This window comes from Pecten maximus, chromosome 1 (assembly GCF_902652985.1).
Source record: "Pecten maximus chromosome 1, xPecMax1.1, whole genome shotgun sequence".
In the NCBI taxonomy this organism is placed as follows: Eukaryota; Metazoa; Mollusca; class Bivalvia; order Pectinida; family Pectinidae; genus Pecten; species Pecten maximus.
This window is the reverse complement of record NC_047015.1, coordinates 49,116,028-49,136,972: the sequence shown is the minus strand read 5'-3', so window position 1 is coordinate 49,136,972 and position 20,945 is coordinate 49,116,028. Positions and strand designations below refer to the sequence as shown.

At 35.3% G+C, this 20,945-nt stretch overlaps 1 protein-coding gene across 1 annotated transcript in view; it reads right to left on the bottom strand.

The window, feature by feature from the left end:
• LOC117336640 overlaps window positions 1-20,945 on the bottom strand; it is a 28,808-nt gene that overhangs the window by 7,225 nt on the left and 638 nt on the right. The window contains exons 3-7 of the mRNA XM_033897254.1: window positions 6,969-7,199; window positions 6,142-6,357; window positions 5,604-5,711; window positions 4,277-4,896; window positions 33-2,535 (exon numbers count right to left, since the gene is read on the bottom strand). Of these exons, the coding sequence (XP_033753145.1) occupies window positions 33-2,535; window positions 4,277-4,896; window positions 5,604-5,711; window positions 6,142-6,357; window positions 6,969-7,199 (3,678 nt within the window). The remainder of the gene's footprint in view (window positions 1-32; window positions 2,536-4,276; window positions 4,897-5,603; window positions 5,712-6,141; window positions 6,358-6,968; window positions 7,200-20,945) is intronic.

Sequence of the window (20,945 nt, the reverse complement as noted above, 5' to 3'; positions counted from 1 at the left end):
TCAGCCTACTATACAGTACCAGGTATTCTTACCTTCTTGTGAGTTTGTTGAGTCCCTTGGGACCCATACATTTTCCTCCTCTTCGATGAGAGGAGGTGGGGGCTGTATCCTAAGTGTGGCCCTGGCTAACTCCTTTTGGAACACAGGGTCCACACTGCCTCGTTTTGGGGTGTCGGGTCCACAGGAGAGTTTGTGACTGGGAAGATGTTCCTCACTATTACATACCAAGGGAACACTTTCTGGCACAGGAGATAGCGGACAGGGGTAATGTTTTAACTTTGGAGGGACAAAGGGTGGCAGGGACGACACATGTTTCACAATGGCTAAAGCTTCTTCCTTGGGGGACAGAGCTTTGCTGCCATCAGTCGGTAAACTTCGCCGCTTCTTGTACTCACTTGTACACCGAGTTTTCACCTTGAACAAATGCTGATCGTCAAATGAAGATGATTTTGATCCATGTTTAAAAAGTTCTATTAGTTTTTCGTCATCAGTTTTACTGCTGCTACTACTCTCTGATCCGGTTGTCTCGAATAATTTCTGAGGATCTGATTGTAGTGCTGTAAACACCATGGAATCTGGTGTCTTATATTTTTTATATTTAGAACAGAGTAAAAGCTTCTGGGCCTGTTTATCCGATAAATGTTCACAGTCGTCATCTCCGTTTTCACTCCCCGTACTTCCACACGGACCCCTATAACCTGATTGAGACCTGCCACCTTTACTTATGTCATTTAGCGAACTTGAGTCAGATCCAGTAAACTCGCTGTCACGCTCAAGAAGTTGCATTTCATCATCAAGCGATAAAGCTGAGAAATAATTGCCTTCATTTCCCTGATGAAGTCCTCGCACTTTGTCGTTTGTAGAATGCTTTTGATCAAAGAAACTTGCACGATTAGGAAAGCTTGAGGACCTTCGATGGTCGCTGAGTGGGAGGGTGGGACTGTGGTGGTGGCCACAGGACGAAGACGAAGAGTCACTGGATTGTGACAGAACCCGTCGTAACTGTACTGGCTCTTTGGATGACTGGTACACACTGCGCTCCAGACAGCTTTCACTAGAACTGGAGGCCAGGAGATTTTCCTGACTCTGAGACATACTTTTCCTATTGCCGGAGTTTCTCCTGATGAGACGCGTGAGAAAACCCGGGTTCCTGCCTGACCCTTCGCTGACTTTGTCTGTCTGAACACTACTAGTTGTATTGCTGGGAGGCCCACAAGTGGAGTTTCTAGAGGGCTTGGAACTGGTCGTTGTGACTGCATGTTGTTGAAAGTTCATCAGATTAGGGAAAGGTATTGCTGTATTGTCAATATCAGAGGTGTCACTGCTGAAAGATGTATCAGCGATATTCTTCGTTAAATTTAGCGTACTTCCATCAGCTGTTAAGTCAATAGACTGGTGATGCCGTCTTTGTTTAAATTCCAGAGAATCATTTTTCTTTTCACTTTGGAAGTTAGTCATCAAGAGATAATTTTCCTCCCTAATGAGGGAAGTGTTGGAGGATACATTGAAAGGTTGATTTAAATTGGTGGACTTTGGCTGGTCATCGTCCAGTACATCTGAAGCACTATATGACCGGCCATACTGTGGTCTCGTGTCAGCACGCACAGTACCACTTTGGCTGGCCTTGAAATCATTTTCATTTTCAAACAGATTTCCCATTTCCATATATGCTCCTTGCGGTGAGACAGCGTTCTGTTGTTGTCTTTCAGACTTGTTGATAGCCTTCCTTGTTGGAAGCTGAACAACTTCCCGACTACAATCAAGTTCAAGGTCTTGTTGTTTTTCAAATCCACCCATCAAAAGATACGAGTCTGAAGGTTCAGTACATACTTCCCGTTTGCTCTGTCGTCCATCCCTCTTAGGGTACTGGTACAGGGATGCCGGGTCCACCACGCCTTGAGGCGGTTTACGAGATCGGTGTGGGGGCACAGGTGGGGGCTGGTCATTTTCAGTCCGACTTTGACTTTTTCTGAGAAGTGCTGGTCCTTTTGGTGGCAGTGCAGGTGGGGTGGGGGATTGCTCCCTTCTTGGGAAGTCATTTGCATAGATATTTTCCTCCTTGGTTCCGCTTGAGACAGATCTACACGAAAGTTCAGATTCTGAAGAGCTTTTACCTCTGTAGTGAATATTATTTCGAAGTTGCCTTGGAGAATTCTTGAAGTTTTCCTTATTCGAACCTGACCGTCTTGTGCCATGTTTTTTACCAGATGGAACACACGGAGCACTCCAAGTTCCACTGTCCGCACAGGACGAGGACACGTGTACATGACTATTATCAACATCACCAATATCATATTTCTCCAAGTTCACATACGGTAGTGGGGCAGACATTTTCGAATTCGACGGTATCCTTTTTAGTTTTGACACAAGGTTTGGACTAAGTAATGTGTTATCCTGATAAATAGAACCATTATTAAATGCAGGATGTATATTATCTGGACGTCGCGAAGACTTGTAGACTTTTCCAGGAATAGGTGGAGGTTTATTTCTGTCCCTCTTGCTCCTTCCTCTTCTGGGATCATCGTGTTTACAACCCTGAGGAGATAAAACAAAAATTTTACACACGTACGTATACATACACAGTATTTCTCATTAACTCCACATATAATTGGCCTGTTATCACGTGAATTCACCCATGTAATTTTACATCACTAGTGAAATATACCGTACCTGGAGCACATTGTAATGGCTGCTCCAGCCAGATATCCATTGTGATGTCATAATCAGGACAATAACGTGATGTCATGAATTGACAATTAAATGGCATAACAAAATGAGTGTCTCCATCTGATATACAGTAAAAATTTTCTCCACATTTTGACTTCAAAAGCTATGGACAACAAAATGGTGGTTACAATTAATATAAGATCGTTTGCTGCATTTTGACTTTAAAAGCTTAAAACATTTTTTGAAATATGTGATAAAATGTATTTCTTGAATTCATCTTAATTTCATATGAGATTTACTGAAATTCAAATTTTTGATTTTTGCGAGCCTTAACATATGCATCCAATGAACTCTTGTTTTGAGCTTACCATACCAGAACGGGGTTTCTGTTTATGAGATAAAAGAGTATACATCCATATAGCACCAAATATAATATTTTTACATGTATTCCTTAAGGACAGTCATGAATCAATCATGACCACCATGAAAATATTATAATAGATGGTACAAATGTATATATATCTGCATTGTTAGATGTACAACCAGAGTATTATCAAGCCAATTCTTTGTTTCTCTTGTATCTATAAAGGGAAAATAATGTTTATGTTAAAGTAATAAGAGAAATATCAGATTGACTGCAATATTGGTAAATCTACCACCAATATCACCGAGATCCCTAGCTACCTTCAACAAATAAAACACCGATCAATTATAATACAAGGCATATTGAAACTTGTAAATTTAACTTAAATCTTGTAAAACATTCACCAAAGCATTAAGAGTTATGTTCACAGATAACATTTATAGATAAAGGGTATAAAAGACTAATTATTCAACAAGAAAACCATTATAGATCATAATTTATATCCTGCAGGTGTAGAACCATGGAATCTCATTTTGGTAAGTCTATAGCTATATATAGATAACTCTCCAAGGTATCGCCAAATATCAATTGGAATCACCTTTATTACATAAAACTCGGATATATTTTCAAGTTTTGAGACACCAAAATGTACTGTCTCATGAGGGAGGTTCCCTATAAATAGATACACTAACCAAGATCTGGATAAAATTGTGAAGGCAGTTTTGATTTAATAATGTGTATCGAATTACATACGACCAGCAGCATGTTCACCAGCTTCCGTAGAGGATTATAATTGTGGTTTAATGTCATAAGGCCACCTGGCATGGGCTGACAATATATTATGTACATACCACACCTGGCATGTATAGACATAGGAGGTAGTTTTACACATGTGCTGGTGCATCAAATAGCACAAGAGTACATGAACATGTGGTATTCTATTTCTCAACACCTAATATAAAATAACTCAATTTGGTAAAGACGCATTCTCTAATTATAAAAGTAATCAATTTAGTAAAGATATTGTCAAACAAAATCTCCCATGGTTTTTCTGAATGGTTTGAGATATCTTTAATGGTCTTAAGAACAGGGTATGAAACCCATGCTCCAATGATCAAAGATATCAGCTTGAATGAAGAAACTGTCAAACAGATGATAATATGACTTTTCTGTTACATGTACTTTAAACCACTGTAATACTTTCAATACTGTCTTGAGCCCAGGTATGAAACCTAATTCAGTTACCTGTAGCATTTCGTCGAGTAACGAGATTTCCTGTTGAAGACCCCTCTCTTCCCTCTGGAGGCACTCTAGAGCTTCCTCGCGTTCCAGCTCCTCTAACTCGTCGATGTGGTCCGGAACTGAACAGCTGATATTTCTGTACTTGTCATTGAATGGGGAGTAGGCTCCATAGCCACACAGAGCCGGAGCACTGGCAGACACACTGGCCCTACAGCCCAGGTAAGTTGGGGACGACTCACAGCTGGCCAGACTTAGACTCGAAGACGAGTGATCCAGATTGTATCTATCATCACACATACGAGGAGATTGCTGTAACGAGTCCTTATGCTCATGTTTGGGTGATTTGGGGTTCTCCACCTTACGTATATGCTTGGGTGGCACATCATACAGGGCCATTAGTTTCTCCCGTTCTAGATTCTCTATACTCCGAAGCTGGCTGTTATAGTTGTAGTTGGCAGCGTAGCCAAAGTTGGAGTTTGTGGTCCAGCCAGAATTGGATGTGCTGAAGGAGTGTCGCCAGCCTCGGCTGTCGTAAGAGCTTGGAGAGGAGGGCACGGTGTTCTTGTACAGGTTTCCACTAATAGACTTAGTCACGGGGTCCAGGTAGTCACAGTTCTGGGACCCTGTAGGGTATAATAGGTTGTAGAGGAACTAGGCTAACACAACACAGACCTAATCATACCTGATTAAAACAGTGGTAGAGACATCCATCATAAAGATACACCAAAATAAACTTATAATGGCCACCTGTTATAATGGTAACACAATAAGCCTAGCAATGTATTGAGAAAGTGGAACACTTATTTAGATTTTACAACCCTACCCCCTTAAGAGCCTCCCTGCCCCCTCCTTGATATATAAATAACGATTACCAATCAGAGCCCGAGACGTCCCCCTTGTAATGTAGGTCATTTTACTTAATTATCCACCTTGCCTACAACACAACATATATTTATATGTATTTAATCATAGAGGCTGCAATGATTATTGACAAGAACTTTCTCATGATGTTGAGTCTCAGACACAAAAGAAATGGTGTCACATAAAACTGTCTCATTATTATATGGATTGGTTTAATTATGACCTTTGTTTATTTAAGACATCTGTCTTAATAAAATCAATCCATGTAATAATGAGTTTAATGTAATACAATTTGTTTTGTGTCTGAGACTCAACATCATGAGAAAGTGCCTGTCCTTAATCATTGCAATCACAGTGAATAAATACATATGTGCTTTTATATGGTACATATTAATCCTGATAAATAAACCAAGTATTTTGTACTTTTCATCTGACACCATTCCACCATTATCATTGTTGACTAACTTACTTCGTTTGTTTGATTTCCGACAGTTGACCGTCTTGCCTTGACTCGCAAGCTGGAAAATCTCCTCTAAATCATCTACCTGGTCACTTTGTAGCACATGTACTCCTGCTCCTGTCATCAACAAACAACAGGTATGAACTTTGAACATGGGGTAAAACAGCAGGAACAACAAACAACAGGTATGAACTTTGAACATGGGGTAAAACAGCAGGAACAACAAACAACAGGTATGAACTTTAAACGTGGGGTCAATCAACAGGAACAACAAACTGGTATTAACTTTAAATGTGGGGTCAAACAGCAATATTAAACATTAGGTCAGATTTATAATTAGATATTGTAGTCAGAAGGAACAGAGTCCCTTTTCTCTCTTTTATAGTCTAACCTTCCCTTCATCAATAACAGGAAATAAGAACAATCCACTTTAATTTTGCCTTTTCATGTGTAGTCTTATAACTTGTCTAATCCTTATTCTGTACATTGTAAATATACGATAGCTACATTAGAACATCACTAGTTAAACACACAAACAACAACAAACCTTTCCCACATCTAGATCCACCCTCAAACACAAACTTTCCCTCAAGTTTCCCGAACTTGCGAAGATCTGATATGACCCAGGAGGCAACCATTTTTGGAGGGCTATGCTGAGTGAGGCAGAACTTTGGTCCATGGATGTGCATCCGCATCTTCTCCAACGGCAGCTTGCTTTGTGGAGGCACTCTCTTGAGGTATACATGTAACGGGAACTGGTTCTCTGAAATACAAAATACACAGACTCTGATAATAAATACTTAACATACCCTGGTAAATAGTTACCGCAAACAGACATATTTTTGTGGTTATCTTATTTTTGCAGTTTTTGCATTTTGACAGGATTCTAGTAAATTTCGATTTTGATACTTGCAATTATTGGATATACATTTCTACAGCAAGAAATGTGGGTGTGCCAATTCGCCATTGCCTTATTTGCTTAAATCAGTGCGCTTAAATATGAGTGCCCAAAAGTGGATACATTTACAGTATTTACAAGGTAAATTATATTTTGGAGAGGCAAGATGAGGGAATAATGTGTAATATGTACTGTACAATAACTACAGCTTTTTACAGGGGTAGAAAAACGTTAAAACATACAGAACAGATTCATGATATTGCATAAAACTAGTAGGACTCCCAAACAAACTTCATGACATATATGCATAGATTTGATCCACAAAAAGTCCATGAATATGTTTTCAGCTAGCTTGTGGAAACCACCCATCAATAAAAAATTCAGCTGTATGAACATCAATTATATTTTTTTTTTCAAAAATAATTTGCAGAAACCAGAAATTTCTACTCTAGTCCTCTCTGTTAAATCTAACTTACCTTCCCCGATAGCTGTCCTAATTTTGACTTCAAATTTGATGAGTGTCTCTCTGCTCTCAAAAGCGAAGGTTGTGATTTGTTTCTGACAGACGATGGCGAGGACATTGTTCTCCTTGTCTTGGCTGAAGCCAGTCTCCAGGCCGTAGAAGTCCTCCAGGTAGAAGTCATGTTTGGCACCCTCTCCCTTAATGGCGTCCTTTACACATTTGTATAACAGCACCTGCATACGATCTGAAAATAGCAGAACACATTTCTTATTTAATTCAATATCAATCATCTAGAGTTCTATTGGAAAATAGAATTTACTCTATGAGAACTTCCCCAGAAATAGTTATAATTTTTTGATAAATTCCTTGGTTTCTACACCTTCTGAAAATTAACCTTTTTTCAGATGCGATAAAGTCACTGAAAACCTTGTAACTATTCTAACAAAAGTTTGTTATAATGATCAAAAGGTGCGGTTGTCAACCAAAATCCAATTTTTTTTTAATGTTTTATTGATCATGATAGGGCACACTCAATCATTGTCTTGCAAAATTGAGACTGTCCGTCTTTCCACAGGAGTTCAACCAACCTGTTCAATATTATCTCAACTTACGAGTATTGAGTCAATAAATCATGATCGATATATACTTTACTTATGTTATATACACTGTACAGTAAACAATGTACTACTACTGAGGTTTTTTAGTGAACTTCAGTGGAGGATAATTCAACATCGAAAAGGGAAACATTTATTGATGATCATGAGGTAGGCCTAAAATAAAACAGGACATAAATACCCTGACTAGCAGTTTGGAAATAATTATTTTTGGTTCGGCAATTACTATATTAAAGACACGACTCCTCCTCATAGCTCCAATTATATACACGAAGCATCCCTTTGGGTGGCATATGAAACGATAATAGTCTGTATGACAAGCTATTAGGTGGACAGGGGAATGTATTACCAAGTGATTAGATCAGTAGTTTTTATGTAAGACAACATGCTGAGAGAAAAATGAAAAGGAGAGAGTGGGCGTTTATACCCAGGGGAAGATGATTAGTTTTAATGTGATAATCAACAAAAAATTGTTAGGAGTAATTGATGACGGTGAGGAAAGAGCTGTGCAGCTTCATCAGCACTTTTCCACCAAATGATGTACATGTCGAATATTGTCTTCACTAGTATGTGATAGCTAGTATGTGATATATTGTATATCGTAAAAAATGAGAACTGTCTTACTCAATTATTACCACATGTATTAGGCTTATAGAATTTCCTTGCATAATCAAATATTACCTAGCTTAACAACATATTACATTATGTGTGAAATTTTCATTTCAGTAATATACATTACCATAACTTTAGTGAGTCCCACCCTTTTTCATTCCTCCCCTTGACTCACTTTATCCTGTGCTTCATCAGTTCCTTGTTGGGATAATGAAGAGGAAGTACCCTGGGTATGTGTGCACATCCTAGGTTTAGTGGGGCCTCCCTATAGGGGATGTGTGTGTGTGATTTAATTTCTACCTTGTATTTTCTTATACAAATATATTGGGTACTGGTATACATATCGTACAATAAAGTTATGGTAAGTAATACATCATGAAAATTGGTTTTACAAGAAAAACCTCAAATTTGTTACAATTTCAATTAAAATTCAGACGGAAACAACCTAAAAATTTAAAATTGCAAAACTGAGATTAAACACATTATTCTTATATAATAATGTATACGTTTGTATAATGAGATCTGTTCAGTACCTAAAAAGCTAAATGGTTTAAAGAACAAAAAACGTATCACTTACAATATACAGAAGGCATATATACAATGTATATATGTACATGTACATGTAAATTTACATACATAGCCTGTATTTAATGATGTACTGCAGGTATATCTACGTACCTAGCTACATGTATAGGTTCATGGGAAATCGAACTAACACTAACACTCACTACCTATAGCTAACAGTACTTAACATAGGTATGATCTATTATACATCAAAAAACAAAAGATAACAAAGAAACATGAGGTTCCTGTCTGGAATAGTACAATGCTGTACATGTGCTATAAATAACCCTAGTCGATCATGATGAAGCCTTCAGATTTTTCTGGGTTTTTTTCCCCTTGCAAAACATGTACATTATGTAAATACAGCAAACCGCAGCTGGCCTCACATTTAGTAGAGTGCAACAAGACCCTACTCCCCAAACCGCAATGTTGACAAACGTACAACGTTTATTATTGTCAGCAACACAGACAATGTTGAATAAATGTTATCTATATTAGAACTGCACTGTTTGTTTAACATTTCGAGATCAGAAGAAAACTATCTGATGTACGTGTCCTAGACCAAACATCTTCCGATTTAGCTGCCTGTTAATGTAAGTGATGAGCTGACAGCTGATGAAGATCGTGTAAAGTAATCCCGCCCACTAATCTCTAAATCCCTGGTACAGATGTACCAGCATCCTCATCTCCTATAACATAATTCCCTAGTCTGACAACCAAGTATAGCTAACCAATTTTTAACAATTTTCACAGCAGGACTGAAGGACTCTTTCCACTAAAACAAACATCAAATGAGTTTTACACTGATATAACAGGAAGACTTCCTTATCTTAAAATGTGGTAGGTTTTTTTCCTATCTGCATCTCATCATGGCTACATCATCAACAACATTTTCTGGCAAATTTTATATTTTTGCATTTTAATCAGATTGCTGCAGTATTGCAGTCTTTCTTTGATTTCATAAGAAAAATACAATACATGTAATAAATTCAACTTAACATGAAAGAGACGTCTTAAGTGTCATATGAATTATTTATATTATACCAGGTAAAACATATATATATAGCTCTAGCTCAATATCATTTAAAAGCAGAATACGGACATAACCTTGGGTTTTGCAGGACTAATAGCAGAAAATGTTACATGATATCACCAAGGGGTACCATCGGGCATCACTTATAGCAGAATAAATTACAGGACATCATAGAGGTACCATTGGACATCACCTAGAAGAACTGAGGGGCATCCCTTATAGCAGAATATATTACAGGAGGACAACATCTAGAGGTATCAAGGGACATCACTTATAGCAGAATATATTACAGGGCATCATCTAGAAGTATGAAGGGGCATCAGCTAGGGATACTAGAAGGCATCACTAGTACTTAATAGCAGAAAATTACAGGACATCATCTAGGAGTACCAAGGGGCATCATGGGTATGTAAGGGTAAGGCAAGGCATCACTAAATAGCAGAATATATTCCAGGGCATCACCTACACTTACATACACTATATCATCTCCTCTGACATAAAATCCATGGCCAGAAGAACATGAAATTGTTGTACAGTGTAACTAACATTGTATGGCCATTTTCCCCCATTTTTATAGTTCACTGTTCCATGTAACTGGGTTTAATGGGTCTATATAGCTACTGTATATACTAAAGTACATTCAAAATGTTTTTTCAAACATGCATGTATGTATTAGTGATCAATCACATATATATATATATTAAGCAGTAAATTTTGCTATTTTTCCCCTATCACAAGTTGGGTATCAGACGATGAAGGTCTGTCCTTTATTAACTACAAACATCAGAATTTATAATAGTCAAATTATGGCTGCTTTTTTAAATCTTAATAAACTCAAGTCTAGTTAGTTAAAACTGAGAAATTAATTAGTTAAAGGAAACATTATCCAGTATGCTTTTTTTGTTTATTCTTAAAATCATAATTAATCATTGCAAGATCAAACAAACTTACTACAGAATCTGATATACAAAAAGATTTTAAGTGCATTACTACATGTACAGGAATTTAAATATCCAATTAAATTCTAATTGCATACTTTGATAGCTGAATTAGTGAGAAAATATTCTAAATATTTGTAAATTAAATTCACCGTCTTAAAATATGTCCATATATCTACACAGTAACATATATATATAAATCACTAAAGCCTGCAACTTTATAACTGTCAACTTGTTAAAGCATTAGAACGACAGTCTACACCATATTGTATTGTATGATGAGGCATATAAATATACATTTACGCTCTTTGTAGTGTAGCATATTTGCATAAAAAATATCAATCATTAAGAGACCACAAAATGTTTTCTACAATATGGAATGTGTATTTTTCAGAATGAACATTGTGTAAATGCCTCAGGGCCACATTCTTGTGGTACATGTAAGTTTCCATTTCCTGTCTCAAACTATTTTTTTTGACAGCAAATATACCTGAAACATCAAGGCAAAGCCTTTTGAATACCAGATTTAGAAAGGTCTGCTTGTAGAGGGAGATTTGTTGAACTAGGATCTGGGAGTCCTGCATCTGTTTGACCTATATAACATCCATCATACTTAGGTGCATTTAATTCTCCACTTGGCTTATAATGTACCTTTATCAGAAATAATCACAAGTAGTGTTGTGTGCTGTACCATACTGACCTAGGTCTCTCCCTTCCGTATTCTATATTGGGCTCCGGGAGAAACATAAAAATGTTTGTAGCAAATAGCGAGAGACAATGGTACTCTGTGATATCTCTTTATCCAAATATACATACTTCATTGTATTCGACTCAATCCTGCAAGCGTCTGCATGGCTGTTTTTTTTTTTTTTAAGATTCAGTTACCGAACATTTCAAAACATATACCTTTATCACATTTTGTGCTATCTATTCTTGTTAAAAAATAAAACTGCAAATATTATCAGAAAGTGTTTGATTTTGTAAAAAGATTAAATAAATATTACTGGTAATTCAAAATTGGTGATCACTACCGGTATATGGGAGTCTACCAGGCTGTTGTAGCAAGCTGATAGATTTCTACATCAAACAACAACCCAGGCACTGGTGGAGCCATATGGTTCTTGACAGATTCGAGAGAAATAAATGGAAACATATTCACCGCCAAATCTACAGCAGACTACTCAAATTTTTGAACATCATTAAAACATCTTTCAGTTCAGGGAGGGTGGGAGTCTGGTATGAATCATATGTTTCTTATTAGCTCAGTTAGTCAGTGCTTTTCTTCTAATCTAGTGAAATACTGATCCTGGCTGTCTGTACAGCCTCTGTAACAAACGCTCACAACTAGTGAGGTAAAGGAAAAATTCTTTATGCAGAAGTTAAAAACACAAACCAAACGAACAATGAAACTGTGATATAATAAGCAAATTAAAATATAAAATTAGAAATATTTCTTGAAATCCACCAAAATAGTATTCTACATGTTTATGCCAGGTATGATTTTTTATTTTTTTTGTATTCTATATATATATACCAGATATTTAGTTATTAAAGACAATAGTGTAATATTTTTCTGAGACTGATCATGAAGAATAAATTTGAAAGCCAAACATCTTGGATCTGTATAGTATTGATTAGGAAAGTATCAAATATATATACAGCTATATATGTACTGATCAATGATATGCTACAAGAGCACTGTATATATACGTATAAGTGTATTATAAATAACTCTCTATACAATGTATATATGTTCACGCTGATTTATCCCAGCATAAAATCAATGAAAAATTTCAACAGCAGAAATATTGTCAGTTTTACCGTATAGTATATATATATATACACATAACATTGAATCTTCAATCTAATAAGCCGATACCTGCTAAGTATATATGTATAGGATCAAGAAATAGGTGCGAGATCATATACATAAAAGCATACATGACACAATGACCCAGAAAATATCGCCATACTTCCAAAACAGGCCAACATGACATAGGAAAGTATGACCCAGATTGAGAAAAAAAACCATCCTACAAATGTACATAAATTACATGCATAATCATATATGATCACATAACTGCCCTTAAAACATACTGAGCAAGTATCATGACTGTACATAAAACATCATTATCTACTTTATATTGTATATATATGCTTCTTTAATTTATGTTTTTAGCAATATCGAAATATATTCTGTGAATTTAGTTTCATTCCTTACCACCAGTGTACATAATTTACATTGCCTATCTTGCATGGCTGATGTATGATAGTATCTGAACATCAAAGACATTTTTGTGTAATTCTCACCCTGACATCAAAGGAAAATACAAATTCTATTAGCCAAGCTGCTCTTATTTCCTAAATCTGATTTGCTTTGTCACTTTGTCGAATAAGAAATTCCATCATTTAATTTACATGAATTAACTGAATATTCATGCACAACTTTGCCATATATATACTTACTGAAATGTTTTTCAGACTTGACAAATTAAATACAGCTTGAATTTGTTTACACCAATGTATTGTGTATTCATGTATGCCGATACATGTATTTGTTATTAACTACATGTATACATGCATGCATACAGAGTCTTACCGGCAGCTGTTTCTTTTACGTTACTGATCATGAAAATTCAATGATCAGGCGATGACTCTACTTACACCATAACCATGTGTGGGTCAAATTATGTCCATAATTAGTCCCATACCTATACTGCTGGTGGTAAATAAGATTTCAATTCTATTTGTTAGATTTGCTTATTGTGTTATCCCCCTGTAAACAGCTAAGGTCGTTTTGAGGCAGGGTCTCCTTGTAGTAGTAGGTGACTACCTCATGATCACTGAACAACATATGGGAGGCCCGTCACATACCATCAAGAGCAATTAGGGTAAAGTGTCTTGCCCAAGGACACAACCACAACAGCACAGACCGGTCCGTTTCTAAGCTTCCCAAGAAACACAAACCAGCACATACAGGTATACATAGGGAGCGTCAAACTACGCACCTAAGATTTGAACTCTGTCAATTAGTGAATCAGTTCTACGAAATCTAGATTTTATGTCATAATGTAAAGTATCATATCTTAATGGAAATCTTATTTTTGCAGTTAAAAATTCACGTTGAAAGCGTTATGCTGAATTATGGTTATAAATCTGTATTTTTTCTATACAATATAATGTGGGCCCACCAATTCCCTAATCTGTTACAATTTTGTAGATTAATACATTAAACTATATATAACAGTACTAAAATAAGTACTTTTACAGAATAAGTACTCAAGACCACAGACCAATTTGAAATTTCGCATGACAGTATATATATATACCTCTTTGAGACTGAAGGTATTGAACTACAACTATATACCGACTATGCAGTACGATATCATTGATAGGTCATACACCTTTGTCACTTGGATTGTTGAGCTGATCATGATAGCTCAGTCGATTAGGGTGTTAGCCTATGTAACATCAAGTGCAAATCAATGGTGTGTGGTTTGACGGTCCGGCCTGCACGAGGGGAGTACGACATGTGTTTTTTGGATAGCCGATATAGAAACAGACAAGTGCTGTCATGATCAAGGTTTAATTTCTCTGGATGGCATGCAACTGGCCTTCCATATGATGTTCAGTGAGGTAGCAACCAACTACTACATGGAGACCCAACCTTAAAATGGCCCTGCACACAAGGTTGTTTGCAAACAAACTGATGGAATTGAAATGTAGTAAAATGGGTGTGTACCACGTGCACACTGGGTATAGAGTTTTTGCCCTTTGTTTAATGGCAACTTATTCTTATACTCTAGAATGTATATCATAACTTAATTTTGAATATCAATGGATATAGCAAGTGTTGCATACTTTGTATTAGCTGAAGTTAATGTCATCATGGTCAATGTGACACAGAAATACATGAATCATCCTTTTAATTAATCTATACATCTGACATAAATTTGTTACCATGCGCTTAGATCAAAGACATCTTCATTTTGACTAATGCTGAGTCAAGAATAAGATATTTGTAAAATGGCATTTCTTTTATACCATTTCTTCAATTTACTGTGTCTAACAAAATGCAGAATAATTCAATAATTCATTCATGGATATTCATGTACTTGCATGCATCTTTCTATCAAATGTTGGAAACATTTAATTTGAGGTATCATAAATTTTGACCCAGAGAAAAAAAGAAGATTAAAGCGCTACCTAAAAATGTGCATGTGTTTTTACTCATTTCCCTTCTTGATTTGGCCCCGACATAATCTTTACACAGATTAGTTTCTAGATAAGAATTTTTTTTCATGCCATCATGGCTGACAGATGAAATCTCCATGATACACAGGAAAGTCAGATTCTAGGTGTCGAGTTCCATTCCAACTCTATATACCAGACATCACAACTAGGAGCTCAATGTGTTTATCTAAATCAACACGCCCAAAAAACTACTGTTAACCTTTTTCAATAAAGTGATACAGTGTTACAGATTGTGGCCAGGGGGTGGCTGATGTAGTGATCAGTATATCACAAAACCATTCACAAGTAGTAATGGCCAGGGTAACTAATGTGCAGATCTCCACTGCTGTACAGCTGCACACCAAGTGAGGAAAAATCCACTTAAGATGATGGTTGTGTGTAATGTATAACCACAAAAACAGACTCGGATCACTCGGATCATAAAAAAACACCACTTTGATACTGTTAACATATTTTAAAATGTATACAAAAATGTTTAAAATGACCAGTTATTGTTATTATTTTTAAGAAAGGGTAATTAAACAATCACTGATATTGGCAAAAGATTTATATTTGGTTCAACTTGAATGTTTAATTTGGACAATTTATAATATTCTCACATCCACGACCTATTTTGTCAAACAGAATCTCATCATGTCTTTTTTTTTTTTACAGAAATCATGAAAAGGTGAGATTAAAGTAAAATTGTGACAGAAACTTTGGACTTTTCAACAGTGTCTGTATATATACTACATATCATATACACATATATAGTTCAGGATCTAGAACGACAGACAAAAATTCTGCTGAAGATTATACGGAACAGAGATTATTTTGGGCTACCAAATGGATGGGTCATTTTCAAGAAAAAGAACTATCTGTAATATAATTTATGGGCCATTTATAGAAATTTGAAGGATTTTTCAGAATCATGTGGGTCATTCAGGAAACTTGCCAATGCACCCCATGGCCCCCTCCGAAATGATCCCTGCAGAACATGAAGACATCTTAACTAAATGTACATCAATATCTTGTATAGATATATGTACATGTAGCTTGCTTTCATCACTAGTACTAAGACCTTCTAAAAACTCCAGAAAATGTATGATGTGCCAAACCCGACGGGATCCCCAAATGTTAAAGTAAATTCACTGGAAATTTATTGGAAGATATAACTTCTATTATATACATGTAAAAAAATTCAAATTTATTTGAATTATTTAAGAGTTCTTGCCAAATTCCATGACCAAAATCCATTGATAGAACTCTCATGGTTTTCATCCAAAAATTGGATCCAAATATGTATCTATAATCATATTGCATGTAGAGCTATATATATAGTCAATATACAATTGCCGATCCACCAACGGACCAAATTTGGTTGGCATAACAATATACAATTGCCGATCCACCAACGGACCAAATTTGGTTGGCATAACAATATATCTAGTACAGGTTGAACTTATACTTTCTGAGAACAATAAATAAACTCCTTTACCTAGAATGGGGACATGCATAGACACCAACACAAAAGGGAAAGTGAAATATTAGGTTTGCTTCCACTTATAGTCACAGCAAGACAAAAACATAAGTTGCTGCAAAATGATACACACACTCATATAAGAGAGAGCTGAAATAATTTTTCCTTTCTTGTTTTAAATGTCAATAATTGTACCTCTTGGTATAAAATTATGACTGTGTTGCATTGCATACCATCATAAATGCTAAAAAGATAAATTACAGTCCTTAATTATAAAATGCATAATTCTCATTTCCCATGACTGCTGATATAGTGATATATATCACTGTGTCTCTGGAGACCAGGGCTATATGTCTACAGTACAGTATTAAGTTACAGATGGTCACACAAGATAAACCTTACCACTAGACAACAGTACAAGTTGTCAGAACTGAGAGAATGTTGTCTCTAAAGCTCTATATCTCTGATTTTATGTTACAGCTGCTGAGTGACGGAGAAAGTCAATGACCAATGGAACCATATACAGTATATATAGGGGATGGGGGCTTTTAATTTCAGCATTTCTTTATATAATTAACACACAAATAGATGTATTATTCCATGTTACTTATGAATTATTCCATATAAGTTAATTATTGCAGTTTCCTTTATTATGTATACTTATTATTATCATTTAATTAGGAATTTATGATAAAAAGCATTGGAAGCTCTGAAAACTGATAATAATAGTAAATGGCGCCTTATAATTTTTTGTGAAAGGTAAATATGACAGTTTGAAACTATTAAAGTGTACATGTGAGGGCAGCATGTTCGGTATATATATATATCATCAGAAGTAAAAATTAAAGAATGGAAGAAATTAATTAGATGTTAGATGAAAGTGATAGAATGGAAGACAAGGTGCTATTGTGAGAAGTATCACAAGTACCTTTGTAGAACTGCCTGTAATATTTGTAAATATTAATACTTTCACTGATGACAACAAACTCTCTTGAAAGAACTATATATTTTACCTACAATATATCACTTCAACCTGTGTTTCTTGGGAAGCTGAGAATCATGCTGGTATATGCATGTGCTGTCATGGTTGTGTCCTAAGGAAGGACACTTTACCCTAATTGCTCTGGATGGCATACATATGAATGCAGACGATGGGCCTCATAAATACTGTACAGTGAAGTAGTCACCAACTACTACAAGGAGACCATGCTTCAAAATGGTCATTTACAGGGCGACAAACCCAGCAAACAAACAAACATTTCCACCAATGTTATCATTCTATTGTAAAATTCCACGATCATTACAATGGAATTGGTTGTGTAATCTATGAATATCTATGAGTACATATCTATCATCGTACCATAGTAGAAGCCAAATTCATTCCATCAGTGAATTGTTCAGACCTGATGATCCTGTGTATTATATATATATATATATATATGCAAACTTTGCTATGAATATGAATGTTTAATATATATCTTAAAACAAACTAAAACCATTTGCTTGCAAACGTTTTAGAACATAAATGAACAATTTGATAATCATTTATATATATACATATGCATGTAATCTGTAAAAAAAAGACAAAATTAAATGTTCAATACTGGCATTCGCTAACATTATCATGATAACATCAATATACAGCTATTCTGTCAATTTTCCCTTTGAAGCCCTGTTCATATGTGTGGAATTCTCTAATTAGAAATGCAAAAACACAAGACATGGAACCTCCATTAGTGATTTATATATAATTATATGCAGCAAACATTAAGACTAAGGGCCATTCATCCAGTGATTCACTTCAGATTAATGAGCTGAAGACATTTAAATATGTTAACAAAACAGCGGTCTGTCACATCAATCGCCAATGATGAGGGTAATCAACGGAACACCTACTGGTCGACCAGAAGAAATGTAGTTATACTCATTCAATACTGGTTGGAATAATGTGTTAGTGTGTCATCTTAGAATCCTGCATTCACACAATGCAGCTTAACTTGATTGTGTCCAATGTAATTACTCCATTAACAGTACAAATGTGATGATATAATCTCTAAATTTACATATATCTAATTCAGAACCTTTTTTATTTAAGCATATCTCTATTTACACACCCTGTGATTCCCTTTATATATGCACTATAAGATAATCTCTGTTTCACACCCAAGAAATTAAATCTCTGATTAGTTTTTCACACCCTGTAAATATCTCTTTTACACCCAGGAAATCTGCTTTCAGTTTTTTCACACCCTGTGAAGATCTCTTTCACACCCAGGAAATCTGTTTTCAGTTTTTTCACACCCTGTGAAAATCTCTTTTCAGTTTTTTCAAACCCTGTGAAAATCTCTTTCACACCCAGGAAATCTGTTTTCAGTTTTTCACACCCTGTGAAGATCTTTTTCACACCCAGGAAATCTGTTTTCAGTTTTTCACACCCTGTGAAGATCTCTTTCACACCCAGGAAATCTGTTTTCAGTTTTTCACACCATGTGAAGATCTCTTTCACTCCCAGGAAATCTGTTTTCAGTTTTTCACACATGTGAAGCTCTGTACATGTGTTTACACACCCAACTATTCTGTACCTTATATATGTACACACACTCAGTTAATCTTTGTTTGAAACTCAGGAAAAATCTCACCCTGTGTATTTTCTGTTTAAAAATCCAGCGAATCTAAACTATATATTTATATGCTATACACTTTCAGAACATTCTATTTATATAGATAAACAAACTGAAAATCCTGGGTTACATTAAATAACAAAGAAATTGAGATAATTTTTCGCTCTATTTTTGCACATCCAGAAAATCCCCCATTTGTCAAATGGCATTAACATAATAATATTAATTACTCCCTAAATAATATGTCTCTGCTCATGGAAATCTCTCTACTATCACTCTCAGAAACAGGAATATCCTGGCAACACTTGGAATAAACAAGCAGATTTAATATATGACAGAAACCATGGCCCCAATTAATGTAAAGGATGCAGACGTGTAAACATTAGATAGTGGACCTAAAACCCAGCTGGGACAGTTATATACATATCTGATAGAACAATTAATGTTTTGAAGTACAAAATTATCTTCAAACACCAGCTGGCAATGGATGATGGAGGATATGATAATTACTTGTAATTAGCTCATTAGACAGTACCACTATGATTAATTAAAAGTGAAACATAATCATTCAAAGAGACTTCTCAAAAGACCATTGTAGGATCTAAGTAATGATGCATGGTAAGTAATGCGCATGCATATTCTAAAATTTGAACAGCAGTATATGTTTATAATTGCTTCAGCTACAAATTCATAGGTATGTAATTATATTTTGGCTGTCTACTGATTTAATTTGGAGTGATTATTTTAATAAAATGAACAATAGAGGGAGACAATTGTAGAGCTATATATATCTAGAGTTTGTTTGATCTTTACCAAGGCAACCCCCCCCCCCCCCCCCTGTTTTTTTAATCAAAGCTCCCTTTTAAATTTACCACCAAAATGAAATTGAGCAATCACTGTTGTACATTGTCATGGAATTTGACAGCTGATCTTTACACTGACTGTACTTGTCATTAATGTATACTTAATTCATTATAAAATATGATCACTTCCAATTTATTTAGGAATTCAACTTTTAATTAGAGTAATAAATGTGATCACCATCATGACATCAGATCTATCAAAATACCAACCAATGTTGTTGGAGGACAAAATAAATGTTTTAAATTAAGATATTGTTCTGTTTCTCATTATCTATCTGCACCAGGCTCCATTAATATTGTTACCGGGAATATATTCGTAACTAAAATACATAATTTCAAACTTGTCAACTTTTATTCTGTATTCATGTATTTCTTTATACCAGCCTACTACCATGGACAACCAGGCACTGATGCAATATATATATAATAGGTATTCTGTTGTAGTGTTTTTGATTCATTTTGAGATGGAGATCACACCAATTTGAAGTTTTTATATTATATTACATCTGATGAATTTCACAACACTCTAGATTGAACACACCACGGCATTGTTTTTTGTTTTCCAGATATCAATAGTTAAATCTTGGGAATTTTAACAAGAAAACAGTTATACATGTATTTACTTATGATTGTTCAAAAATGAGTTGAAAACTAAGGATTTGTTTTGATGCAGTAAGTTTTATATATTAAATAGTCAAATTTGTTGGACAAGTCAGCAGCAAGTGGCATGGCTAGTGGTTATATTTACTAGGTGACTTGAAAAAAATAAATTAAGATTTTCATCTTCTACGATTAATTATAGTACTTCTGTAGACCTACATTTAAGCATGGACTGGGTGGAAATTACTGAGGGGTATAGATATATACAGTTATTATTATATATCTATAGCTAGCTATATATATATAGCATTTCTTCATTTTAACAATAGGCAATATAAAATATATTTATTACATCTATTATATTTTATAGCAAATGCTGAACCATTCAATTCCAAATCACATGATATATGGATCCGGATCAGACATTACATT